At 41.6% G+C, this 27,994-nt stretch overlaps 1 protein-coding gene across 2 annotated transcripts in view; it reads left to right on the plus strand.

The window, feature by feature from the left end:
• ADAMTS9 (ADAM metallopeptidase with thrombospondin type 1 motif 9) overlaps window positions 1–27,994 on the plus strand; it is a gene marked incomplete at its 5' end in the record, with an annotated part of 165,082 nt that overhangs the window by 82,269 nt on the left and 54,819 nt on the right. For both annotated transcript variants that reach the window (XM_082848658.1, XM_082848659.1), the window contains 2 exons: window positions 4,254–4,415; window positions 6,573–6,749. In XM_082848658.1, coding sequence (XP_082704784.1) covers window positions 4,254–4,415; window positions 6,573–6,749 — 339 coding nt within the window. The remainder of the gene's footprint in view (window positions 1–4,253; window positions 4,416–6,572; window positions 6,750–27,994) is intronic.

Raw genomic sequence — 27,994 nt, forward strand, 5'->3', positions numbered from 1 at the left:
TATCGTTATCTTTGTCCTTCAAATTAGGAAGACCTTGACAAATAATATTTAGCTAGCATTCAAAGGAAAAATATGCTCTCGAAAGTTTCAGAATTTTTATTGAATAATTTTCCAAAAAATAATTTTATTGTGGAATACTGGACATGTCTAAAGGAACTTCAGGAGGGGTAAGGTAGCAAGAGACCCTGGGGAGGTATGGGGAGTTTGGTGTTTATTAATCACTCACGAAGTCTTTTTAATTGTTTACTATTCATTTCCTTCTAGTACTGCTAATTGTGTTTAATTATTTCTGGACTAAAAAGCATTAGAAGGAACCTGTCGGTTTCCCACCATGGTTATGTTTCAGTAAATTAGGTTTACTTTCCTGTGAATGCAGATAGCCACTGAGTGTTTTCACACACTGCACCTGTTGGTCGTAAGCAGAACATCTGCCTGGGACCTTCACCACCTCATTCTCCTCCCTTACTTCCCACTTTGAGGCTTCCTTTGCCTGGATTAGAAGAAATTTGGGTTCTGAGAAATTAAAGGGTGATCAAGAGAGGTCATCACTGAGTGTCCCATGATTTTTCCAGTGGAAAAAATTCACAACTCAAACATGTCTATTCTAATGATAACACTAGAACTTAAAAAAAAAAAAAAGGGCACTGAAAGCTATTCTTGTTTAGGACTACGTTTGTGGATAATGCATTCCTTTAAGATTGAATGATTCTGCCCTTGGGCAGAGTTCCCAATTAGGGAGGATTAGGTAACCTTTTTGCAGCAGTGGGCAATACCATTCTTCTCATTGTGCCTGTTTTTTGTTTGGGGATTTTTTTTTTCTAAGTTAAGTGAGGCTGAAGGTGGACAATGTGATTTTTCAGCTGTAGGCTGACGTGCCTGACTTACTCCCAGGAGAGTGTGGCATGTGTATACATCTCTGTGTGGTTCGGCATGCATGGTTCTTCCTGCCTGCCACAGCAGGAAAGGCAGCAAAGAATCACGGACACTGGAGAATGGGAATCTAACGTTTCCAGTAGTTTCTGGAATCTGAACCTCATTTTACAGTATGTTTTTGCGTAAACCTGAACCTTCTGTAAGTTTTTTGGTGTGTTACCAACTAGGGGTCTCTGGTTGCAAGCAAAAGAAAAGGAATTGATTCTTTCAAGGGAAAGCAAAACAAACAATACTGTTCATTTAGCCCCAGTAGAGACTGGGACCAGAACATCTTCAGGGATCTAGCTAGGGGTTGGCAAATTTTTTCTGCAAAGGGCCAGGTAATAAATATTTTCAGCTATGTGGACCATGCAGTCTCTGTTGCAGCTAACCAGCTCTGCTGTCTTAGCACAAAAGCGGGCATAGACAATATGTAAACACATGGAAATGGCTGTGTTTCCATAACACTTTAGTTATAAAAACAGCTTGCAGGCCAGATTTGGCCCCCAGGCCAAAGGCCAATCTCTGATCTCTGGATGCAACAGTATCTACAGTATAATTTCCTTTTTTTTTTTTTTTTTTTGCGGTACGTGGAGCACAGGCTCCGGACGCACAGGCTCAGCGGCTATGGCTCACGGGCCCAGCCGCTCCGCGGCATGTGGGATCTTCCCGGACCGGGGCATGAACCCGTGTCCCCTGCATCAGCAGGCGGACTCTCAACCACTGCACCACCAGGGAAGCCCCAGTATAATACATTTCTTTAAGGAGTTTCTGTCTTAATGAACCCTTTTCAACTCTGAACCACCCTTGAGTTGCTCTGCTCATGATTCAAATTCCCAGGAAAGTCTGATTGGCAGCCCGTTCCTCTTACTCCTTGATCAGGGAAATGTAGAGCATCTTAAAACACAGTGCCACTAAGATGACATCCGTTGGCGGAGAAATGATTCCTTAAAGGAAAATTGGGCTGCCAGGTGTTAAGGGGACGTATAGTAGGCAGATAAAAATACCAGATGTCCGTCATCTCTTGCTTCCCTAGTGGCCATTCTCTCTTGTTTTGTTCAGTGTGGATGATAGGTACAGGGTTTGTTCGAAGGAATGTTTACCTGGGAAAATATGTCATCTAAAGAGGACAGGAAAATTGTTAACAAAATAAGTCCAGAGTGAAATTCTGCAACTTGAGAATGGAACTAAGACACCCTGTTAATCAAAAAATGGCAAAATTGGACCTGGAGAAAGATGATGTACAATACTTCACCTGTGTATGGGAGTATAAAGACCCAGGCCGATGCTGGGTTCAGAACTGTGCAAGCACAAGTTCTAGACTGTATGGCGCAATTGCTTGGCCCCCAGCTGAGCACTCTATCTGTTTGGTCAGATTCTCAATAGGAAGCATCTGACTGGTCACTGGGCAGCCAGTAGATTAGTTGACCTTGGATTTGTTATCCTTCCTTACTCCACTCAGCCATATTGAAGGGAGGGTAGCATGTGGTTTATGGAACTTTGCTTCTAGAAACTCTAATTGGATCAGGCAGTAGATCCTGTGACCAGCACTATAGGATCTAATAGGGATACAAGTATGACATTGATCCCCTCTGAAGGAGCTTACCATTTTATTGGGACAATAACACAGGTGACATAATAAATAATACAAGATTTTATTATCAAAGGAAAAATTCAAGGGCCAGAATATATATATTCCAAATCTGTTAACAATATGGAAGGTCCTTCCTAATGTTTTAATTCTGGTCCCCAAACAAAGCTGATTAAAATAATAGTTCTCTGTGTTTCTCACATAATAAGCTGTTTAAAAGTAGAAAACAAATATTTTTAAGTTTCAAGTGAGTATATCAGAACCCTCAGAGAATAGAGGGAGGATTTTTGTAAATCAAACATTACCGGGCTTCTCTGGTGGCGCAGTGGTTGAGAGTCCGCCTGCCGATGCAGGGGACACGGGTTCGTGCCCCGGTCCGGGAAGATCCCACATGCCGCAGAGCGGCTGGGCCCGTGAGCCGTGGCCGCTGAGCCTGCGCGTCCGGAGCCTGTGCTCTGCAACGGGAGAGGCCACGACAGTGAGAGGCCAGCGTACCGCAAAAAAAAAAAAAAAAAAACACCTAAATATTTGCTCAGACAGAATTCATAAATCTATTTTCCTGCTCTACATTTAAAAATTAAACTCAGTATTTTTGAAAATCATTTATAATTTGTCCAGCATAGGCAGGGAAATTGAACTGAAGTCCAGTACAATAAGCAAAAAATAAACATTTTCACATCTTTATATGGAAGAAGCCAACCAGCAAGGAGCAGTATTTATGGGTATTTTGAAATAACACTGGTTTGAGCTGGGGTTTGATAGCACAAATCAGCCATTGGAACCCGGAACTCAAAACAATGTTGCAGATGCAGTGGGAGACTTGATAATTCCTGAGAATTGGATTGCTTGGAGGAATAGATGGTTGTTTTACAAGCAAACAGATTGTACAAGTTAAGGGTCAGAGTGAAGGAGACTAGCAAACACATCGGGTTTCAAAAGATAAGGAAATTATGGAAAGAAAAAAACACTCAAGATGTAGATAAGTAAGAGAGCTATGAGAAGCTTGTGTGGGAAATTAGCTGAAGGGTGAACATAATTCTATGACAACCGTGAAAGGGAGTAAGCAGTAGGCTCATGCACCTGAAGAGAGGTCTGTCAGTATGGAATTCAGGTTCACTGGGGAATAAAAATAAAGAAGGAAAACAAATCTTGCTACCATTAGCCTCCGAAGTAGAGGCTTTTGCCAAGGGAGAGACAGGAACGTTACCTGCAAGGAAATGATATGTAAGTGACATTCCGTGATGCTTTTCTTGGGTAATTGAAGGAGTTAGTACAGAAGCTTAATTTCAACAACTGGCAATTCCTGAATCATGTGATTTGACCCCGGTGTTGAAAGGGAAGTTAAATGTTGTTTCTAAATAAGCGCTTGCAGTTTTGCAAAGAAGAGAATTTCCCAGTAGACTGTGGTGTCAGTCAGCACGTCTGTACCTCTCAGAGATGCAAAGGTTGAATAGGACAGCTTTGGAAATCCCAAGACATGATCACTCATTAGGCATTGATGAAACACCTGCTGAGACCTAACCTGCTCAAGGGGGAAGCCGTGTTTCTGCCCTCCAGGTGTTGCTAAGACGTGAACTTTAAACAGCCCCACGGAAGGGAGGTTCTCAGGATTGCTTTCTGTCCATTGTGGATGACTTGAGAATGGTTTCTGCCACATTTGTCTCTGACCCTTCAACCAGCTGCTTTTTGTGTCCCTGAGATGGAGATCGAGGTAGGGATTAACCTGTTGACTGATGTCTGCTGTGTTCAGTGTTCCAGTACCTGTGCTGGTGGGTCCCAGCGGCGTGTTGTTGTGTGTCAGGATGAAAATGGATACACCGCCAACGACTGCGTGGAAAGAATCAAACCCGATGAGCAGAGATCCTGCGAATCTGGCCCTTGCCCTCAGTGGGCTTATGGCAGCTGGGGAGAGGTGAGAGCAAACTCCACTTATACATCCTTTGGGAAAAAACAAACGCCAAACAGCGTTATTGTTCATAGTTTATTTGAAGAAAAGAACTAGCTCTAGTTAAAGCTTCTTGATTTCAGGTTAACTAGGAGAACAGTCTTAATTCTGGACTATTTTAAAAGTGCATTTATTACCAAGTAGAGACAGCTTGACTACATAGGAGAGAAAAGTTAGGAAAGAATGCAGATAAATGCTACTTTAAATTGTTAACCTCTGCTGAATAAAACATGGGTGCTTTTAAAGTGATTGAAAATGTGTGTTAAATCAGTGAATGGAAATTTTGCCATCTTCTTCATAGTCTTGGGGTGTTTGTGATGCACCCTTGTTCCCATGGCATCGTGTCTCCTAATATTTCAAATCCCTGATGAACCAGAATGAATAGGAGCTGTTACTCCTATCAAAGGTGATGCATTTTAATTGTAGAAATGAATAATTAGCTGACAGTCTCAAATAATAAAATTCTTCAGCTGTTACCTTTTAAGAATTGCCTGCTATGACCGATGAAAGGCAATAGAATATTTGGAGCAGACAAAACTGGGTCCCATTCCCAGGCCTGGCTCTTACAAGCTTTGTGGCTTTAACAAATAATACAACTTTGCCAAATGTCTGTGTTCTCGTCTATAAATGGGAATAATAATGGCACTCACTTGACAGTGTTCACATCTATTATATGAGATAGTGCGTGTCAAAAGCCTAGCCCATAGCCTTCAATCACAGTTAACTGCTTTTATAATAATGATAATCAGTATTATTACTCCCAATAATACTGCTTATCATTAGCATTACTGTTATTATCGAATGGGGTTTTGAGCCACTATCATGTGTAGGACTTAGATGCTTATTGTTTGTATTTAATTAACAAAGAATATATCTCTCTACTCTTGAATCCACAGGGAGAACCCATATTTAGAGTTTGTTGAGTTGTTCTGTCTTGACTGTAAAATTTATAAAATAACACACGAGGATTAACATCGTGGAGACTCCCCCCACCCCGCCAAGAGGGGAACAGAGACACATGAGATGGACGGGCATGTTTGTCCACACCCCTGGCTAAACGAAATCACGTGTCCACATCTCATGCTTTCATCCACGTAACCTAGTAGTCATAGGCACTCATAACGGAGAGTTTGTTAACTTTTGGTGATAATACGTCATTCTGGAGGGCTTTGCTGAAAGGCCGGAAGGGGAAGTCAGGTTTGGAGACGTGTGTATTGTGGGTTTCCCAAAACTCCTCGTAAAGTTCTGTCCCGTGGGGCCTGTGCTTAAGCTTCTGTAATTGGATAGAAGCCAGGAGAGTACACGCATTTGCTGGGATGCTGGCTGTCAGCACGGACCAGATCATTCCAAATTCTGTGGGAGATCTGGCCTTGACACAGCAGGGGAACAGTCAGTGTTCCTGGATGTGAGCACAGCGGTACTGTCCAAGAAATACAACTTGTTCCTGCCTCAGAAGTGTGGGTCTAGCCAACAGTCAGAACCTTATCCAATGTTCCCACCACACTGTTTACTCATCCTAGGGGAAAGCCATCATTATCCTCAGATTCAGAGATAGCATAAAATATTTGAACGTCAGAAAGGTCTATGGAGACTAGAGTCACAGAATAGACAAAGGTTGGTGACAACTTCTTAGAGGTTGCCAGAAAATAAAACCAGCTAAGTCATTATTTCCTTTATTTGGTCCTGAGCAGTTTTTAGATTTTTGTTTCTTTGATTTTGGGTTTTGAATACCTCAAGAAAAGGCTGTAGTCTTATCCTAGACACCTGCTGTTGAATTGACTTTGATCAAGTGAAACTCTCTTAAGCTCAGGTGCCCCATATATAAAATGCGGCAAATAATTACACTCCCCTCTTGATGAGGTAATATATATGAGGTAATATATATAAAAGCACTTAGTGCAGATGAAGAGCTCATGCTCAGTAAACAATACCTACCATGAAAGCAGAGGGCTCCGGTCTGCTGCGTATATTACTTTTGGTAACTCAGCTTCATTCTGCCTACAGACTTACCTTGCCTGATGCTGTAATAGAGTCTGGCTAAGACGTTTCTCTTACAGGAAAAGAAAATTTGCCACTGGCTCTCTTCAGGCAACATAACTGCAGCCTTCCTTTTTCTTCTTCCAGTGTACTAAGCTGTGCGGCGGAGGCTTGCGGACAAGACTGGTGGTCTGTCAGCGGCCCAGCGGGGAACGGTTTCTAGATCTGAGCTGTGAAATTCTTGACAAGCCGCCAGATCGAGAGCAATGTAACACACATGCTTGTCCTCAAGACGCTGCATGGAGTACTGGCCCTTGGAGTTCGGTACGGCCCTAACTATTCATGTTTGTTAAGCAAAATATGTAACTAACATGCCCAATTCCAAGGTGTTCTGGGTCACTCCTTTGGGACAGATAATTATCCTCCTCACGAGGGCATCCCTGAAACTGTGCTATACACAGTCTGCTATTTTCTTCATATTGACATACAACAGAATTAATTAATTTTTTTTATGAGATTGCCAAAGTGACTTTACAGGTGACTTGTACCTCAAACAGGCCTTTGCCAATGCCCAGAAGCAGCATCCTTTCCTATAACTAGACTATATATATTTGTGTGTGTGTGTGTGTGTGTGTGTGTTTTAAGAAACTAAATAACTCCGTGCCGTTATTAAGCTCCAAAGTGATTTAAGCAGACAACTCAAAAGCAGATATTCTTTCCTTTACTAAGCTGGTAGTTTTGACTTTGGTGGGAAGATACCTGCTTATTGAGGCCAAAGCAATTTTTGATTCAGAGACTATACCTTGCCTCTCTGTGACTCGGGTACAGCTGTCAACACAATCACCAAAAAGCTTGTGCCCACAAAATTGACTGAAACCATTTGGAAAATTCAAAAGACCAAAAGTGGACTCAGTGACCTGATGCCATTCAAGGCATCTGAAATGTTCTCTCTTCTATCAAGACACAAAGCCTGTTTGAGACCATTTTTTTCTTTGGTCCTAGGCTTCCTTTGCGATCTACTTTTAAAGGACATTGTGAGACAGATTCGCCATTGTAAATACTATGCAAACTTCTGGGGCAGCTCTTGGCAAACAGAAGGATAGGCTATGTCGAAACGAGACTGTGGCTAAATTGTGCCATAGGTTATGGAGTCATTAGGGCTGTTTCATGTAAATAGAGTAAACATTCCTGTGAATACATTCATTGCACTGAAGCTGAATTAATATTATATTAAGTCATATCCAAAAGCCTTTTTTATTCCATAGGGTTCTGAGGAAAAGTCTTAACCATTCCTAAAACCAACTAAAGAGCAGATTAACTGACCTGACATGGCTAATACCTGTTGACACTTCTAAGAGTCAAGGGTTTCAGTGTCGGAGATTGTGTCTGCAGGTAGAACTCTAGCTATATAACTACTGTACTTTGTATTAAGTAGAAATCTAGAAGAATTTAGAGCGTTATCTCAACTGGTACTATTCAGCTGGGCTCTAAGGATTTTATTCAAGGGCATTTCAGATGTATTGTTCACCCAGAGTATTTTGTCTGCAATACTGGCACTCTCCCAAAATGAACATTTTCAAAAAGATCAGAAATAACCTTAAAATGTCAAGAACATCTTCTGACATTCCAGCTTCCCTAAGTCACCTATTACATATTATTTTTCATGAAATTTTCCCTCTTGAGCCCATTATATTTTCACCCCTTTTCACCCAGCCAACACTAATACCACACTGGAGTATATTTCAAAAAATCTAGTAGCTCTCTAAAAAGTTGTGTTTCTTTAATATTGACCAAAAAACATCTCCTAACCCTCAGAGGGTATGTGTGTGTGTATCTATAATATAATAATATAATATTATATACTATATATTGTATATAATATATATGCAATATATAGTATATAGTATATATACATTAATTTCCACAGCATTCTCTTTCTTGAACACTTTCTAAACACAGCTTAATTCCTTTTTACACCGGATCCCCACCCTCTCCCACAGATATTTTAAGAGCTTAAGTGCTTAAATTTTAAAATACGATCTGCTCATTAACTGAAGGCTTTAAGTTTTTCTTATTGTAGTTGTTGTTCTTGGGCCTGCACATAGTTTTCTGAAACACACAGAGAAGAAGAGAGAGAGAGCTTCTAAATGCTCTGTAATGCACGGGAGCAAATACACAGATTTTGAAAATATTTTTGCTACCTATGCGATTTTAATGCTTCCTTTGTAAAGTGATCATTATTCAAATATATATTCAAATGCCTCTGCAGCCTGGGAGCAAGGCCACTTCTACAAGGCTTTTTATTGTGATTTTTACAACAACTAAATCAAAAGCGTTTTATTTAAATAGATTCATTTGTAATATATTACTTAAATTATGTGTGTGAGGGCAGCCTTTTAGATTCTTAATGTAGGATTTGGATTTTACTTTTATGTTGACTTTTATTGATGCTTTGGTACAATTTCTTAGTAATTCTACATTGAAGCATACCTCAGTGAATTGTGTTAACAGCCATAAAGCCACTTCTATGGTGCTTCATCATTGTAACTGAGAGTGACATTAACAACAACAAAAACTGTATTCAAGGTGCTAACATGTTGCTTTCAAGAGAAAGTGAACTCGATTTATTAGAGACCAAGGGTAGCCTTTAGTCCCCCTCCGGCCTTGTTGCTTTCTTTCCCCAAGTACTCCCAAGCTGGAGATAGTGTCGAGAAGCAGCTAGTGCTGTGTGAGTCTTTTCCAAGGTCAAAACGAAGATAGGCTAGTTCAACCGTTGTTACCAAGGAGCAGTATGTAGGAGAGAAACTGCAAATGGCTGTTAGCGTGGTGTCCAGGCTCTCTAAAATGAAGTTTTTGTGAATGTAGGCTTCAGGTACTCATTTTAAGACCCTTAATTCTGGCTCAAGTCACTAGAGATTTAGAATCGTGATTGTGGAAAACACCTTCCCCAGATTTCGTCTTTTCTGTCCTCTTTTGAACGTGTCCTTGCACGCTGACTTGGTAATGTTTTATTTTTGAAATAAGGTTCTTAACACTGATTTGCCTATTGCACGCACACATCCCGTGACTAGAGGGATAAAGAGGAAAGAGAGCTGTCAAACTGTAGTGGGAAGTGGGTTAAAAAATCTGTAGCATTCTAGAGTAAGCTGCTTCAAGATGAAATCGAAAAGGTTGCTAGGTGATGTCACCTATCCAAGATGGTCCTCCAGCCTTCCCTTTTGCATTGCCCCGTGTATCTGCTTGCTGATTGCCTTGGAGACCATGGTTCTCCTTAGGAGAAATTGCTTGTGTGAGTTTTTCATGCCAAAACCTAAATGTGTTCTCTGAGCCTTGCTTTAGGTGCTTTGGAATAATGCCTGTCGACCCGAATAATGAGAATTTATGAGCTCACGAAGGAACTGTGCTTTTGTTTCTGCCTGGCCAACTTATGAATTTGTGTCTACCTCATTTTCATATTAAAGTTTGCAGCTTCTGTAGGTAGGAAGAGAAAACGTCTGACATCAGTATTTTATCACCTCACCACATCTATCTCTAGCAAAAATAAAGATTGTAAATATCACTACCATACTTTCCGAATACATTTTAAGCAGCCAAGCCTAGTATTATCTGAATATTTTGAGCAGTACAGATTTCTGTGTGTTTATATAATAAAGCATATTTATTTTTTCCATGTTATTTAATTTTACGTACTATGTTTAAAAATCAGTGTTTATCAGCAGACTGTAAAGGCAAATAGGCTGTGTGCTTAGAAATGCATGTGTATGTTTCTTTTGGTTTTAAAGACACGTTTTAATTTTGTAAATCCCCTCCAACCTGTACCATCCTCTCCCAAATCTGAGTTAGCCAAGTGGCAAGCTTTATGTAATTGGATAGTTCAAAATGTGTATTTTAGGGCTTCCCTGGTGGCGCAGTGGTTGAGAGTCCGCCTGCCGATGCAGGGGACGCGGGTTCGCGCCCCGGCCCGGGAAGATCCCACGTGCCGCGGAGCGGCTGGGCCCGTGAGCCATGGCCGCTGAGCCTACGCGTCCGGAGCCTGTGCTCCGCAATGGGAGAGGCCGCGACAGTGAGAGGCCCGCGTACCGCAAAAAAAAAAAAAAAAAATGTGTATTTTAAAGGGATACTTTAAAAAATATTTCTGGATTGGAAATGATGCTTAGTGATATAAACAAAAACATACGAGGCCTAATATTTTGTTGGGGTTTTTTTCTTCTCTAATACTGTTGTCCTGATTCATTGAGTCTCACCTATGAAATATGAATACTCCGTTTATTGAATTTGTACATAATGCTAAGGCATAGCCAGAAGACAAAACCAGTGATTAGGAGAAATGGTTCTGAATACGTCAGAGGAGCCAGGTACAGGAAAAAGCTCACCTAATGGGCATCAATTTGATCATACCTTATTCTTTGTGTTCAGATAACTATAAAAGACTTACAACATTTGTCAGTTTTGTTATTTGTTCACCTGAAATACATTGCAGAAGCATTTCTTATTAAAGAAAACATAACAGTAACTTGAAAGTTTTAAGAGAACCTGCACTTTTCAAAAAATGATAAATCATAAAGATGACCTCAGATCTTTGCTGGTTCCACTCCCCTGCTGAGCCTCCATTTTGCACTGTAGTTTGTTATGGTAACTGGGGGGGGAAGGGACCAAAATAAGGGAGTCCCTATATGCATTTGAGGGTTTTTTTATGAGGTGCTGAATAAGATAACTTCTCCAAAGCAGGTGATCGTAGGTAACGTTTACTGAGTATTTACTATGTACCAAGCCGAGTTAAGCAAATCTGTGTCACTTTAGCCCCCGTGTTACCCTTTTGAGAGAGGTGTTTTTATGAATCCATTTGACTGTGTGATAATCTATTTTAGCGATACAACTTCAATGTCAGTATACCTTTTTTTGTTTTTCTCCCCTGGGAGAAAGAAGGATTTATAACTTGTAGCCAGTAAGGAGAACACCAAGGATCTTTTCCAAAGCAGTGTCTCCCAATGTCCTGTTTGTTTTGGTAGAAAGAAACAGCTCATGTTCAGAGTGAATTTTTTAAACTCTTGCTTATATTCAATAAAAGGATATGCCTAAAACTCACACTCCATCTAGACTCAACGTTATTTAGCTAATACTGGCATTGCCCCTTTGACTCCAGCAATAGAAAATCTAAATTTATAACTTTCACTGGTAAATTCCCATAACCGGCAGCTATGAACACTTCAAACAACTGATTATGTTTAGGGAATGGCAAAACATCTCTCTTTTTTATTTTAAAAATAGCATAATAGCCAGATTCAGAGGATGATATAAAGATTTGGGCTATAAGGAATATCACATCAAATGTGTATGCATTTTTATATAAATACAAGATTTTTTTTTCTTTACTAATGAAGACAGATCTTAAACATACTTCTAGTGTCTTTTAAGAAAGAAATAAGAAACACATTATTTGCCTCTATCAATATGGAGTATAAAAAATAAGATAGGTTTTTTTTTAATGAAAACATTATGACATATGAAATTACAAAGTTTATTTGAACTCAGGGTAGATTAAGACTCTATAAACCACTCATCTCACATGTGCTCCAAAAAAGCAAAACACCGGCCTGCATCTGTTTCATTGGAGATAAAACTTAGCTGGACTTTTTTTTTTTTTTCCCCTCCGTATTTACAGTGATTGTACGCCTATCAGAGATCCTGTTCCTGCTTTCTGACAGCTGATATTTCTTGATAGCTTGACAGATTTCTGTTTTTACAGTCTTAAAAAGTCCAAAGGTGGGGATGGGGGCAAGGGTAGGAGAGCCGTTAGACCCTGAGAAGGAGTGAAGGTCCTCCCCTGGACTCAGGTCAGCGAGTTGCCCTTTTGGAATGGACAGGAATGGAAACCTTGGAATGTGGAGTGGGAGGTAGAGGCTGAGTCCAAGTCTAATTGGCTGGGAGGGAATCCTGATTATTAAAGGCAGTTGAGGAAGATTTATGAGGAGGGCGTAAAAGACTGTGGGTCATTCCTTTTTAAAAAAAAAGTCATTCATTTTTCAGCGAATACTTGTTATGGGCCTACTGGGGGGCTAGTCTGTTCTGCATGCTAAGGATACAGCAGTGAACAGTCAGAGCTATTCATCCTAGTGGGGAAACAGAAAATTTGAACACATATAGAACTGACAATTTTTTCCTGGGAGCCTCACTACAACCATAAAAATACAAATTGCTATTAGGAGATATATATATATATATATATATCTCTTCATGTTGCTAATGATCTTTGTTCAACCGATATAAATTATTGATCTCGTCTTTCCTTTTAAATGTGCAGTTGCTCAATAATTTTCAGTGATAAATGCCCTCTTGCTGATGGCATGGAACCTTTCAAAACCTCCTGTCAGGAAATAACGCTTCTGTTCACCTTTACGTTAGAACCCAAACATGAGTTCAGGGGTCTGAGAGCCAGGGTAAGTGGAGGGCCTGGCTTTCTGCCTCTCCCCTCTGGGGTCCTCAGCCTCGACACCAGCGTGGGAAGTTGTGGCTGAGAGTACATTTCCCCCTTTGTGATTTAATAGGCGCCAATAAAAAGATCTGGAAGGTGTGGATTGCCACATCACCATCTTTGTTCTTGCTGTTGTTCATTTTCATGGATTGTTTTAATCACTGCAACATCCCTTTCCAGAAATTTATAAAATAGGAAATTGGCAGCCAAAAGAGTGTACAGGAAGTAGTATGGAAAAGAATCAATGTAGGCTGAACCTACAAAGCCACCATTCTTAGCCAGGCCTGCATCCCCTTTCTCTTATTAGAATGAGGTTATGCCTTGGCCAAAGCAGTCCAATAACTTTCCACAATGTTGGAAATGTTCTCTATCTTTCCTTTCCAATATGGAAGCCACTAGCCACATGTGGCTAATATTAAGCACTTATTATGTGGCCAAGTACAATAGGAGTTTGCATTTTAAATTGTACTTAACTTAATTACTCTAAATATAAACAGCCACCTGTGCCTGGTGGCTACCGTATTAGACAGGGCAACCTCAGGCAATTAGCAATTAATATTCAACTAGGCAAGGGATCAGTAAACTTATAAAAATAAATTGGGGAGAAAAGCCCTATGTCAACATGTAATGGGTCCCTATGTAGGATGCCCTTGCATCTAATATGTACCATCCTCTTGTCATTCTGTTTTGCACCATTGTTTGGGAACACTTTAGTGGGTGTTCCCTGACAGCTGGGCATTGAAAAAGTAGCACAGGGAGATCAGCTCGGTGCTTTGTGACCACCTAGAGGGGTGGGATAAGGAGGGTGTGAGGGAGACTGCAAGAGGGAGGGGATATGGAGATATATGTAAACGTATAGCTGATTCACTTTGTTATACAGCAGAAGCTAACACAACAATGTAAAGCAATTATACTCCAATAAAGATGTTAAAAAAAAGAAAAATACAATGGTCAAACCTAAAAAAAAAAAAAAAAAAAAAAAAAGAGGCTTTTAGAACCAGCTGTCTTTAGAGTAGTAACTCCAGGGCCTCCACACAAAAGCAGCTGTTAAAACAAACTCTCCTCTTTTGCATCTCAGAGTTCAAGTTCATCATGGCAGTAAGTTCAGTTAAGGAGAAAGAATGTTTATGTGTTCTGTGGGTCGAAAGGGCAAGGTGTAATGATGCTTTTTAGGAGAGGGCAAAAATGGACAACGCCAGGTAGCCACCTTGTAGAAGCTTGAATTCCAAGAGACCATTCCCTCTTTGAAGGAGAAGTTTCAAGAAGGCAACTTTCATATTCCCTGAGCCCTGTAGGTAAAGGTTGAGTAGATTAGGTTTATGGAGCTGTCTCAAAGACACTTCAGAAGAATCAGAGTTGAGGCTGTGTCTCCTCCATCACTATAATTGCCGTCATTTAACTTTGCCTCCCCAGTGTTAAGAAGACCATTATGGATTGTTTCATGTTCATACCCTGTACTGATGCACTCAGAAATTAAAATGTATGTAACGACATTGGCTGCAAATTGTCTGATGATGTCATCAGTTCTCTTTTCTAGCGACCACACAGAGTTGTGGGGTTTTTTTGCCCCTTTAGGGTGACATCTGAATTAAACTATAAACCGTTCAGGTGGTCTGTTTTTAGAAGCCCTTTTTCATTTATTATCCTCGCTCTTAGGTTGCCTATGTACTAAAATGGGAAATAAGTCAAATAACTCTCTCTAAGCCACCTTCTTCTGAAGTATCTCAGAAAGTAGATGAATGGATTGCTTCAGTTATCTGCAGAAGAGCTGTTTCCCCTCAGTTTTATACAGTGCATTTCATCCCATAATTATTGTGACAGCTTTGACTTTTTATTATAACGATCACTTACATTTTGGAGCATTTATTTTCTGCTAGAAGTTATGTAAAGCAATTCACTCACATTATCAAATTTAATCTCTTCTACTTGATGAGCTTAGCGCCGTCAGATAAATTAGCTAGTTGGTTCTAGGTCAAACTGTGGCTGAACCAGGTTCTGAGCTTGGTAACCAAGATATAATCCCCTCATCTTGCTGTTTAGTTGGTGAAGTGGTGAAAAGCTGTGGAAAGAGGATGTATACAATTTAAGATTTTCTGTTTTTCCAGATTGTAAGTGCTTGAAACATTCTGGAATTATTGAGCCATTTACAGATTTTGCTCAGAGCTCTAAAGGGATGAACATGAGAAAATTGTTTTTCTTAAAATTAAACCAGGTAAAGAGCAAGATTGGGGCTTTCTAGAAGACTTGGGGGGGGGAAAAGCATGAAGTATATATTAAGCACACATTAAGTGATATTTCTGACATTTTAATATACAAAGAGAAATAGAATAACTGGAGGTAATAAATCTAAGTGTTTTCTTTGTTCAGTAGATATATAGGTAATCAGGATGAGAAATTAGATTTTGGTCAAGCCAGTTAGGGGATTTGTAGATGTTTGTACGATTAGGTTTATTGTAGAATGTGATATGCTGTCGCACTACAAGTGAATTATGAAAAATGATGAAATTAAAATTTATTAAAAAGTGATCTCACACTAATAACTGTCTGCTTGAAGTAAAACACATTAAATGCATTGAGGTATCTTCCATACTCTTTCTTGAGCTAAAATTAAGCTACAGGAGTTGAACTCTTCAGGCAATGCTAAGGCTTATTCCTTCCCGTTGGTGGGACAGTCAACCACTGTGAGTTCTGCCCTTCATTCACCTCGTTCTTTGCCCCTCGTTCGCCCAAATACTGATGTATTCCTCCATCCATGTGGCAAGTGCATGTTAAGATGTGGTTATGGTTTGGGAGGTGTGTAAGATGAAGTGAGGGAAGAGATGACATTAAAAAAAACGAAACAAAACGTGGTTTTGCTCCCTTTTCCTAACTAGAACAAAGGAAGAAATGTAGACATAGCCACCACGTTTCAAGTAAAAATCGTTTTAAGCGAATCATTTACTGAATTGCCCCAAACTTTAATTTCCTTTGGGCTGTAGACGCCCACTGTCCAAGCTTGGTGCCGTACACACAGTAGGCATACTGTCAACAATATTGAAATGAATGAATGAATGAATAAACTGCTCAGAAGCTGATATCCTTATTGCACTGGCCTGAACTATGGAAATAAAGAGCTAACTTGCAGGAGGGAATCATAAAAAGAAACACACAGGTTTGGATGCTGGTGGTGTATCAGTAGTGATTTCCTGACTTGGAGAGTTGTATGGTAGTTATGTAGGAAAGTGTCCTTGATGTGGGGAAATTAGAGTTTGAGAGATGATGGGACATTATGTCTGCAAGTTTTTCAGGAAAAGGAAAAATAATAATGGCATATATGTGTATATTTAGGGAGGACGAAGGAGGGAGCAAATGTGGTGAAATGTTGACAGTTAGGGAATCTGAATAAGGGGCAGAGGGAGTTCTTTGTGATGTTCTTACGATTTTTCTTTAAGTTCGAAAATTTTCAAAATAAGTTATTTCTTTTTTAATGCTTAAAGAAACGTAAATATGTTCAGAGTGTGTATTTTACTTCACAAAGAAGCAGAGAGTAGGTCTGGATTTATTTCAGGGCTTTAAAAATTCTGACACATTTTAGGAAGCTGTTTTTAATCTCAGATTTGCATTGTAACATCATAATAAAAGTGGGTGCTCTAGTCCGAGCTCAGCGTAAACAGCATCTTTCCTAGTTTTTCATTGGTTTTTTTCTCATGAACTTCTTCTTCCTCCTCCCCCCCACCTCCCTCTGCCCCTCCCACCCAGGCAGCTAAAATGCAAGGGTCTCTGGGAATGGTGTGGTTTTTTGCTCCCCTTTTCCCAGGGAAATCCAGACTTTCATTGCCGGTCTTGCTAGTAAATACTTGGCCAAATGCAGACTCCCCTTTTTTAATCCATTGCTCCCCAGTCAAAGCCCAGAATCCTTTGAGAGCTAAAGAACTTTTCCACAAATATGTGCTGTTTGTTTTCCTTGTGTTCCTAAAAAGCCCTCACCCAACCAACTCACCTATTCCTGCATTGCGGTTGGCACTTTCTTAGTGAAATCACGATTTCCTCCTTGGTTGTCTCTTAATCAGCTGTGAAGCATCTGGGAACCGCTTAGCAGTGACAGGTCACAACTGTGATGTCAGGGAGGAAGTGCTGTCCAGAAGAGCCTGTTGGTTTCATTGTAGTTGCGATCTTCATTGCTGTGCCTGGGAATTGATTTTACGTTGTACACGTCACGTTCTCTAAGACCAGGGATTCCCAACCCTTTTAGCCTAGGATTTTCACCCTGTGAATGTTCAGTGGGCCCTTTACCACCTCCCATCCAAAAGAAAGCTCTGTGTGCCCTGCCCCCCACCAAATGAATTGAAATCAATTCAGTTTTGAGAGCTTGTTGCAGAACTTTCTGTAAACCTTGGGATTATTCAGGGTTCTCAATATGGACATTGGGTAATGTCTGGAGACATCGTTGGTTGTCATAAATGGGTTTGGGGGGGAGGGGCGGGTATTACTGGCATCTGATGAAGAGATGCCAGGGATGTTGCCAAGCATCCTATAGCGCACAGCATGGTCCCCATAGGAGAGAGAGGACTCATGATCAGAAGTCAAGGCTGAAGTCACACTTGCAAGCCCTGTGGAATGACTGTGGTTAGCTATCAGAAAACACTTCTCTCTGGAGAGTCAGATTTTCCATCACGTAGTATGTGGAATCCTAGGAAGCCAGCAAGGTCAAAGATTTTCAAGAATGAACTGAAAATAGGAGGTTTCAAAGTTGTCTCACCAGACTCTGAATTTGCAAACCAACAAGCAGTATCATTCAATCTTTTCTGGAGCCAGGAGGGGAAGTTGTTGATGTGTACAGATGTGCACAGTGTGGTCCATAGACATTCCACATGGCAACCTTGGCAGGGGTCACTAACTTTGGATAGAAAGGCATAAATGAGGATGGGAATTTCTACGAAAACAAGCGTTATTCCAACATGTTCATACTTTTGGATTGCATGAACTGATAGCACTGATCGTATAGAGATGATAGATAGATAGGTAGATATCGATAGATATCAATAGACAGCACTTACCTCATTCATGGTAGAATTTGCACATGTGTAATGAACTAACTATATCTAGGAATTGTTTTCAGAGTTGAATATTTCGGAGTTTTTGGGGGGGAGTACTTTTATAAAAGCATAATTAATCCTAGTGAGCATTTTTATCTGGGAAGTTAGGAGACCAGTTTCTTACTAGAGACCGAGACAGTGGTACAGAAAGTGTTCCATGACTCGTGAATAGATCTGACACAGGGTTTCCCAGCCTCGGCACTATTCACATTTGGGACCAGGTACTTCTTTGTTGTGGGGTGTTGTTCTGGGCATCCTAGGATGTTTGGCAGCATCCTTAGCTTCTACCCGCTAGAATGCCAGTAGCATATCCTCTTGGTTGTGATAACCAAAAACGTCTTCCGACATTGGCAAACGTCCTCTGGGGGCAATATCATCTCTCCCTCGTGGTTCAGTGAGTGTCTTACAGCAGAACTTTCCTTTCCATGTTCTCACAGGCATTACGTAGGTATAGTCTACAGCATTTCCCAAATTTGTTTGATTCCAAATTCCTTTTTTTTTTTTTTTTAAGTCAGAGAAGTCTTAGAGGTTTTAAAATTGTTCTCTTCCTCCTCTCAGGGAAGATAAATCATTATGTTATAGAGACCACCAGGTTTTCACAGTTATTTTCCCACCAGTTGTTTTTTTTTTTAATCTAGCTGATCACCTTTTTCAGATATGTGGCTGGCTGGCCAGATACCTGGCTTTTCAATACATGAGCTTCCCGGGGAAGGAAGTTTCTGAAATTCTACCCCTTCATACCTCTCCTTTCCCACTTTTCAAATCTCTTCTGCTTTAGCAGATGGCAGTTGCTATATATTTGCCAACCTCAGACCCCCCTGCCACACAGACACACGTATTTATGATCAGAATGGCAGGTGCAACTCCGAGATCCGTGGCACAGAGAACATTTTAGATGATCCATCTCCTGGCCCTAGAAGGAAAATCAATCTCAATTCTTCTTCTTCAAAAAGGTCACCAATGATGACCATAAACTCTAATAGTGACTCCAAATCTTTGAGACTGGAGAAGAAATCTATTGGTAGAGGAAAGGCAAGCAAAATGAACCCAGACACTGTCATCAACCTCAGAAGTTTTATGGTAGGACCTAAACTCTAATGAAATATTGGATTCTTCCCACAATGTTTAAACTTTATTGGATAAAAGACTGGAAATCCTTATAAAAAGAAAGACATACACGTTGGAGCTCAATGTAGAAGAGACCTTGGTTTCCCATAAGACAAATGAGTGCTACCTTGCAGAAGTAATTGGAACCTTAAATTACCAATGGACTAACTATGTCAAAAGCTCTTTCAAATTAGAAATGGAGTTTTGCCTTTTACCTAATTATAACCTTACCAGTTATTCTGGGCTGTGAGACGATACAGCCACTAATGAAATCTTACTTCTCTGAATGAATGTGTTTCTCCACATCCCAGTCACCAACTGATGACCAGTGGTCTTACATGTCTTGATGTGGCACATAAAAGTGCCTGTCTGGGGCTTCCCTGGTGGCGCAGTGATTGAGAGTCCGCCTGCTGATGCAGGGGACACGGGTTCGTGTCCCGGTCCGGGAGGATCCCACATGCCGCAGAGCGGCTGAGCCCGTGAGCCATGGCCGCTGAGCCTGCGCGTCCGGAGCCTGTGCTCCGTAACGGGAGAGGCCACAACAGTGAGAGGTCCGCGTACTGCAAAAAAAAAAAAAAAAAGTGTCTGCCTGCAGTAGGCCAGATGGATTTGACCAGAAGTGGAGAAAGAATAACAGAAGGCCCACATTTACGGATCATCTTCTGTGAGCCAAGCTTTGGGCCTAGTGCCTTGTAAGCATTATTGCAAATCCTCATATAATCCTTACAAAATGGTCCCTATTGTGTCCATTATGCAGGTAGGAAAAGTGAGCTCCACGCAGGCTAAGCAAGTGTCCCAGCATCCTACAATCAGTCATTTTTGGATCCAGACCCGACTGACTCTCAAGCTTCATGCTTTCCCACTCCCTCTCTGGAAGGGCTTTCAAAACTTCTAGAAATACTGATTTTGATTTGTGACACATCCAAAAATAGGCTCTTGCCCTGGTGGAAACCAGTTTAGCTCTCCTCTGCTTTTTAAAAGCCATTGAAACTGAGTCTTCGGGGTCTGAATTTTTGAATAGGCCCTTTTAACACTTCACTGGATTTTGAATGGTTTTCAAAGGAACTCAGAAATTGGGCTTGGTCACCCAACACTCTCAGACCAGAGCTCTGAAAAGGGTTGGTTTTCCCCTGCACATTTATAGCATGCTAGAACAATGTGAATTAGCACATCTGTAAGGAAAGATCTGCTGAACTAAGAAAACTAGATATATCTGAATGTGGCCTAATCCTATTATTTGGGTAATAACCACTCACTTAGTAGGGAGGCTTGTGGTGGCCAGCTTGTAGAGAGTGTACAGGAGATCAAATTCAATCTACAGTTACAAAGTCTCAGGCTGGATGTTGGTTTTATAATCCTGAATACCCTATACTCTGAGAGCATTTTTCTAAATGAAAGGGAACTTAAAAAAAATCAGGCTCAAACTTAGACACATTATTTTGGAACAGATGGTATAAGTCTTTAGTTTGTTTTGCTTTGCTTTGCTTTGCTTTTAGATGTTTCCAGCCAGAATGGAGATAGACAGTATCTGGCCTAGATGGAACCCATTCTGGTCTGTTACATTTCTTTGTAGTCTATTTTCAGTCTGTATGTCTACATTTTTTCCATCTGGCGAAAGTGTCAATCTAAGGTGACATCTTTGGGAAGGAGAAACAACACTTTGTGACCCTAAGAGTATATGGTGGTCTCAGTGGCTGTTAGCCAAGCTTTCAGTGTTAGCCTTGCCTGTGCAGGACAGTGTGGTCTTCTGAGTTCCCAGCTTCCAACCCTTGCTGTCCGTTATCTTACATCATATTCTCAGATAACCTTCCTCTTAGATGTCTCCTGTGCAGTATTCAGTTCTGTAACTATGAATTAAATATTAAACCACAGAGTGCTCAGCCAGTTTTAGATTGAATAGACACAGGCGATAGGAGAGAGCACGAGTTATTTATTTGGACCCTACCAATGAACTGAGCATTGTGTAGAATGTTTGCTTCATCCTTAAAAATTCTTGTGAGATAAGTGGCTCTAGGCTCTATTAGATACTATTCATTCACGCATGCGTTTGTGTGATCCCTAAGTATTCAAGTGTTTGCTATAAACTAGGCACTGCTCTGAGCACTGGGGAGACAGCAGTGAACAAAACAGACAAAAATCCTTGAACTCATCAAGCTTACATTCTAGTGGGGGGGGGGGAGATAACCTATAAATCACAAATAAAACAAAAGTTGAAATATGTATTGTGAAAGAAAGTGAATGGTGCCATGGATAAAACTAAATTAAAGAAGAGAGAAAATAGCATGGAAGAGAAGGTGGGAACTGCAACTTTAAGGCCAGGCAAGTCTCCAATGAAAGGTGACATTTGAGCCGAGATCCGGGAAAATACAAAAGTAAGCTATGTGGATACCCAGGAGAAGAGTATTTCAGGTGAAGACCTGGAGACGGGAGTATGCCAGGCACATCTTGGCAGTCGCGAGGCCAGGGTGGCTGGAATAGAGGGGGTGTGGATGGTAGGGTATGAAATTAGAGATGAAATTGATGGAAGGGAACATGGAAGTTGATCGTGGGAGAGGGAGAGAAAAGGACCATTGGAGGGATTTTTGCTTACACTTAGTGAGGTGGGAAGCCATTGCGGGGGAGGGAGAGTTGAGTAGAAACGTGGATTTGTTTTAAAAGAATGAGTCTGGCTTCTGAATATAGGGGAAGCTATAGGAGGAACAAAGATAGAAACAGGGAGAACATTAGAAGCCGTTGGAGTAACTCAGATGAGAGTGCTCAGTGGAAGTGGTGAGAAGTGGTAGGATTCTTTTTTTTTTTTTGGATTCTTTTGGTTTTTAAAAATATTTATTTAGGCTGCGCCAAGTATTAGTGGCGGCTTCGTCGCAGCACGTGAGCTCCTTAGTTGCGGCATGCAAACTCTTAGTTGTGGCATGCGAACTCTTAGTTACGTCATGCATGTGAGATCTAGTTCCCTGACCAGGGATCGAACCCAGGCCCCCTGCATTGGGAGTGCGGAGTCCAACCACTGGATCACCAGGGAAGTCCCAAGAAGTGGTAGGATTCTGACATATTTTTAAGATAATGCCAAAGGATTCGCTCCAAGTTTAGATATGGGATACAAGAGGAAGGAGTTGGAATGACTCCAAATTTTGTGCAGTGGACAAGTGGATGGATAGTTTCCATTGATTGAAATGAAGATAATAGGAAGATCAGGACATCCGTTTTAGACATGTTAGGTTTAAGATGCTTACTCACCATCATCTCATACCTGGTTAAGCATCTTGCATAAGATCACAAAAGAATAGATAGCAGTGGTCACAGCAGGTCTGATTGATTCCAAAACTGAATTCACAACTGCCACGTGCTTGTGCCTCAACCCTTGGATTTGCATTAGAATAAATCTCAAGAGTAGTGCAGGCATCATTTAAATTTCACAGAAAACCATCAACCATGATGTTAGCCACTTGTATGCCCAGTCTTCCATGTTGTGAGCCACTTACATTTTAGCTGGGTTTTATTTCTTCTCATCTCATCCTTTCATAGCGGTACTTCTGAGCCTTTTCTTTAGCAAAAGGTAAGCAGGAGGAGGAGACAAGGAAAGCCACAAAGGACTTGACTAGCGCACATTGATAGTAACTTGGTCTTATCTGAAGTACCAGTAGAGCATTGCAAAGTTGGAGGAGGAACATCTCATTCAATAACGGTTAAGATGGCCTTTTTCCCTCTCACCGAGGTATATTTCTCTGATTACAGACTCAGATAGGCATGCATATTTCCATTCTGGGGTGGCATTAATATCTTCCCAAAAGCAAAGTCATTGCATGAACTACTTTCCCCCAATAGTTGTAAATTTTTCAGTGTAAGACATTTGACATACTGGCAGATAAAGACGTTCCTTTCACACGAAACTGATGCGGGAATGGCCAGACAGGCAGAGGAAGCAAGACTGGAAGAGGCAATTAAATGAACCCTGCCCTAGTGTCTTTTAAATGACTGAAAGCTCTTTGGGAGGAGGAAGAAACTCAAGGACTGGACATTGGTTGGGTGCATGAAAGTCCAAAGACAGCCTGCCTGCATTGCTTTTTTACAGAAACATTCCCAAAGGTGACTTTAGCTTCCCAGGTCTGTCCCTGGCTGTCTGGGACAGTAGCCCAAGTCATGAGTGGGTCTACCCAAGGGCTGTCATCTTCTAGCAGAATGACATCTCCAGGTAGCCTTGAATCCTCCAGCCTGGGCCCTTACAGTCCACCTTCAGAGCGCCAAGAAGCGTGGGGTTCTTGTTCCCACCAGCCATAATTTTTCCATCACTCACTCACTCAGACTCTTCTGCACCCACCTTTGAAACAGCTGAGAATAAAGGATGCTGGAACAAAAACCTCACCCATTACCCTTCCCATCTTCCAGTCTGCCTTCAGAAATACTTCTGTGGCTAGCACAGGGTGTGGGTACTGGTACCATCTTCACCTCTTTCCTGAAAAATGCCAATATCGTGATTTGGCTGAAGTTGGGTTACACAGAATCATCACGTCTAACCTTGAGAGGGAAAAGAGGCCTTACAAAACGCACTGTGCTTGGGAATGGGGAATCAGAGGGCATGTTAGTGGTAACAGAGCCTGATGACATAATATACCTCAAATCCCTGAGGGCACCATTGGATGCGTCCGCTCTAGAAATCACCACGTGTGGCTTCTGCGAATTTTCTTGGTTTTTGTTTCTATCTTGATGGGGAGAAAAACTAATATTTACACTCCTGCAGAATAAGAAGAACCCCAATTTGGGTTTCGCAAGTTCCATAGCTAATTTCATAGGCTACTGTATTTCATGTTAAAATGTATTTCCCACCTCTAATAAGAAGTTGTTATGTTATGAGGCCGCAGGCTGTATGGCTGGAGAGCCCGGTACCTCATATTTCTTGCGGGGTGATGGGAGGTGGCGGTCATGAGCATCTCTCACTGCCTCCCTTCTGTTCCTGGCCCTGCCATCTCCCTTGCGAGGCATATGCAAGGCCGCCTACTTGGATATAGTATTGACAGGAGCCTTCAAGCGTGCTCCAAGAGTTGACGTGTGAACCTTAGTTCCCTTTCTCCCACAGTCTTAGACCTTTGTAGCACTGCAAAGGCTGGGCGTACTGGGGGGTAATGGGGCTGGAAGGATGGCCCGATGCCCCATCCAGCTGCGATGACTGTGATTCCTACATCCGCTTTCTTCCTTGGTGTTCCCTGCCAATCTCATGCTTTCTCAGCTCCTTTTCATGGTAATAAGTGCCGTGGTGGTCCTGGACACGAACGGCCATCAGGCAGGCCTGTCAACACTGGCTTAACGCCCTCAAGTCACAGCCCTTGTTTCCTGGCCAAGCTTTCTCTCCTTCCTCCTCGGTCCTTTTGGATCCCTGATGCCCCTGTTCAGAGCCATTCTTGTATTGTGAGAAGCCCTATAATAATTTCCCTAAACGTGTTCACATCTCCAATGAGCAGATACACTTTCCGACAAAGGACTCTTAGCGCTGCCACAGCTGAGCTGAACCGAGCAGGGAAGTGAGTGAATGTGTGTTTGGTAATGGTTATCACTGATGCGGACTGTGTGCTTCAGGACATTGAAAGAAACAACATAACAAAAAAACAAACGGGAAACACAAGGCGTTTTTGAGATAATAAGCGTGAGCAGGAAGTGACGGAGTGAAAAAGAGATGTGGCTTTCAGATATGGTGCCTTTCTTTTTCTTGTCTGTCTGTCTTCTCTGGTTAGAAGAGACCATATTAATAAGTAATAGTCTATGAGAGTGAAAAGGGCGCTGCAGAAGAAGAGGAATCATCAACATTTATGTCTGCTCTGGGGATTTCTCTGTGACCTTTAGAAAGAAGAGCTCTTCACCCATTCATAAGAGGGAGATTTTGCCAGACTGAGTTCCTCGTTCACCCAGCAGTGCCTGTATTAGAATGTTCATTTTAGACTCCATGAGTAAACATATATTTTTTAAAATACTCACCTTTTAAACTGCATGTTAGGAGATACTTTTAGAGAGTCCACTGAGTAGAAGTAGTAGTAGCAGGAACAGTGGACGTGTATTGATTTTTACACTGTTGGGCCAAAGCACCAAGAGCTCTGTATGCATCATCTCATCTAATTGTAAGGCAGCCCTGTTGCGTATGCATAGTGCTATTATCCCCATCTTACAGAGAACGGATCTGAGCTGAGAGTAACTTGCTCCAAATGGCACTGTGGTAAAATGGCAGATGGCACTGCAACGTAGGTCTGTCTGACTCCAAAACCTGTGCCTCGAAGGGCTACATTTTAGAGCAAGGTGAAGACACGCACCCATGTGGTGAGCTGTGGAACCCCATGCACAGCCACCCCGTGGAATTTGTTTTTAACTGGTACCTTAGAAGAAGAGGTGGTGAAACCCATGCTTGTTCATATTGGTGTTGGTAATTCCTCAAAGCCAGAGGCGCAGAATCTACACCTGCCTTGGCTGGCCCCAGCCCATCCTGCTAGCTCTATGTGATCATGACTGAGTTGGAGTGGAAGGAATCAGGATGCCTGGTTAGCTGTGGTTCCCAAGCAACACACAGAGCGCCAGAATCTGGTCACAGATCCCCAGCGCAGAGGGCACCAAATAGCGTTCCTTGCTAGGTACAGGAGCTCCTAGTCATAAGCCTACGTCTGTTCCTTCTTTACTGTGTGACAATGAGCATGACGTGTCTCCTTTTCCGTAGCATTGAATTTGTAAAATAAATACATGGACTGAATAAAAATATATATAAAATATGCTGAGATGACCTATAGCTCAGAGATTTGAGAGCTTAATCCCTGGTGGATCGGCAGGCCAAAATTTACAACCTGTAACCTTCCATTCATGACCACGCAAAGGGCCGTTCACCAGTGAATAGAGATGATCGTTCACCATGTGGCATCAGGCTGAATGCCAAGGGTGAATCGACCTTGACAAATGGCCAAGAGAAAACCAGAGTGTGGCTTTGGGCAAAGAGAAATGTGGCTCTTTATTTATATTTATATTATTATACATGATGGTGTCTTTACTTTTCATAGCGTCTTTCTTCCCAGGGTGTTAAAGAGTTTGTGAAGAAAGTATTAAAGTCAGAAATAGGTTGGATAACCATCCTCTTCCTGGGAGACTAAGGAGTCACAGAGGTCTCTAAAATAGTCCTAAGGGACATTTCTTTAAAGTCCTAGATTTCTGTTATCACCATGGGTAAGCAGGGGTGAGCAGCCTGTTTTCTTAACCAAGCCCTCTCTTCAGTATAACTTAGGGAAGAAAATGGCGGTTCTGGAAAAACACATGCTATATGTGAAGGCTAACGCTGCTTGCTTCCTGGCTCTGTGACCCTGGGCAAGTGAGGTCACCTCTTTAGTCCTCAGTCTCCTTATTTGTAAAGAGGAATCCTAATAGTACCTGAGCCACAAGGTTGCTGTAGGGATTAAATAGGAGAAGCCAGTAGCCTTCAGCTTATGGTCCCACTCATAGTAAGCGCTCATGGTGTGATTTCTAATAGCTCTGCTCCAACTGAAAGAGTGCCTTTGGGGTGGCCTCTTTGAATTTGGATAACTGCCAAATCAGTTCAGCATTAGCACTGGGCGTCAGATTCCAGGTGGTTCTTTCTTGAAACCTTTAGGAAAACATGACATTTGGTTTATAGTACACTTCTATGATGGCTATAGCTTTCATGTATTCATTCATTCCCATAAATATTTGCTCAGTGCCTACAGTGTGGAAAGCAGTAATAAACATATGTGGATTGCAGCTACTATCTTTTTTCTATGTGACCAGCCCACATGGTTTTCCAGGTCTTGCACTGAGCAGATTTGAAACTTTGATCCCTAAGTCTATATCTCTGCACTCAACATTCTTCCCCCCACCCCCGGTGGAACAGTGGGTACAGGCTGGAATCCCTCTGCCTTTTCTGATTGTGTGATGTTCATGCGATACTCACTTCACTTGTCATTATAACTGGCAAAGGCAGTTCTGAACCATGGGCATGAGCATTGCCTCCTTTTTGATATCATACTTTCCAGATGAGGTCTGCCTTTATGTTTCTTAAACAAAGTCAAAATGAGAGTAGAATCAAGAGCTTGTTGAAAAGAAAAAAAAGAAAGAAAGAAGAGCTTGTTGTTAAGAAAAGACACACTTCATTTTTTAGATGAAGTGATTTAGATGTTTTTTTCATATTTTATAGAATCACAAGGGAAAGGCCTTGAATAATAATTAGTACAGTCTCCTGTCTCACAACTGAACTCTGCCCACCAGTCTCAGAGTGATGGTTAAACCTGATTGTCAAAAATCTTTAGATTTTCAGAGTCTTGGCTTATCTTGGTAATGGATTCTAGTATATGACCTTTCTCTTGGCTTCTCAATTCTTACTTCTAACCTGCTGTCAACCAGTCCTCTGGTTGGAAATGTGGACTAGTTGATCAACATCCTCCATAAGACATTTCATATAAACAGAATCTTATGTATACAGATCACTTGGAAATAGGAATCACGCAGACACACTCAACTGTGCCCACTCTGCTGGGACTGTCCTCCTAGACCATCTATTAACCCTTATGTATAAGCATCTGCTACGACTCAGGCAGTCCTGGCCCACACCCCATCCACTCCGGTGCTTCCTCTGAGCCCCAGCATCATCTAGCTCCATCGAGAAGCTTCCTTCTAGCCAGATTCTGTGTGCATCCCTGACCTAAGCCCTCCCCTTCCTATTCCTTCTTGGTTCCTCATGGCGTCCTTACCAATTCCGTGTGGTCCTCCCATCTGTATTTGGATGTCCAGGTTCTCAGCAGCCTCGGCAATGCTGGAGATCTCATTCTTTCTAGGTCTTCACCCCTTCTCATCCAAGCAGACACACTGGGGTTGTTTGCTGGCTTCTTGGCGACAGAGACCCAGCCCCTCAGTATAAGTGAAAGAACCGATGCAGGACA

This window comes from Leucopleurus acutus, assembly GCF_964270905.1.
Source record: "Leucopleurus acutus genome assembly, chromosome: 10".
NCBI lineage: Eukaryota > Metazoa > Chordata > Mammalia > Artiodactyla > Delphinidae > Leucopleurus > Leucopleurus acutus.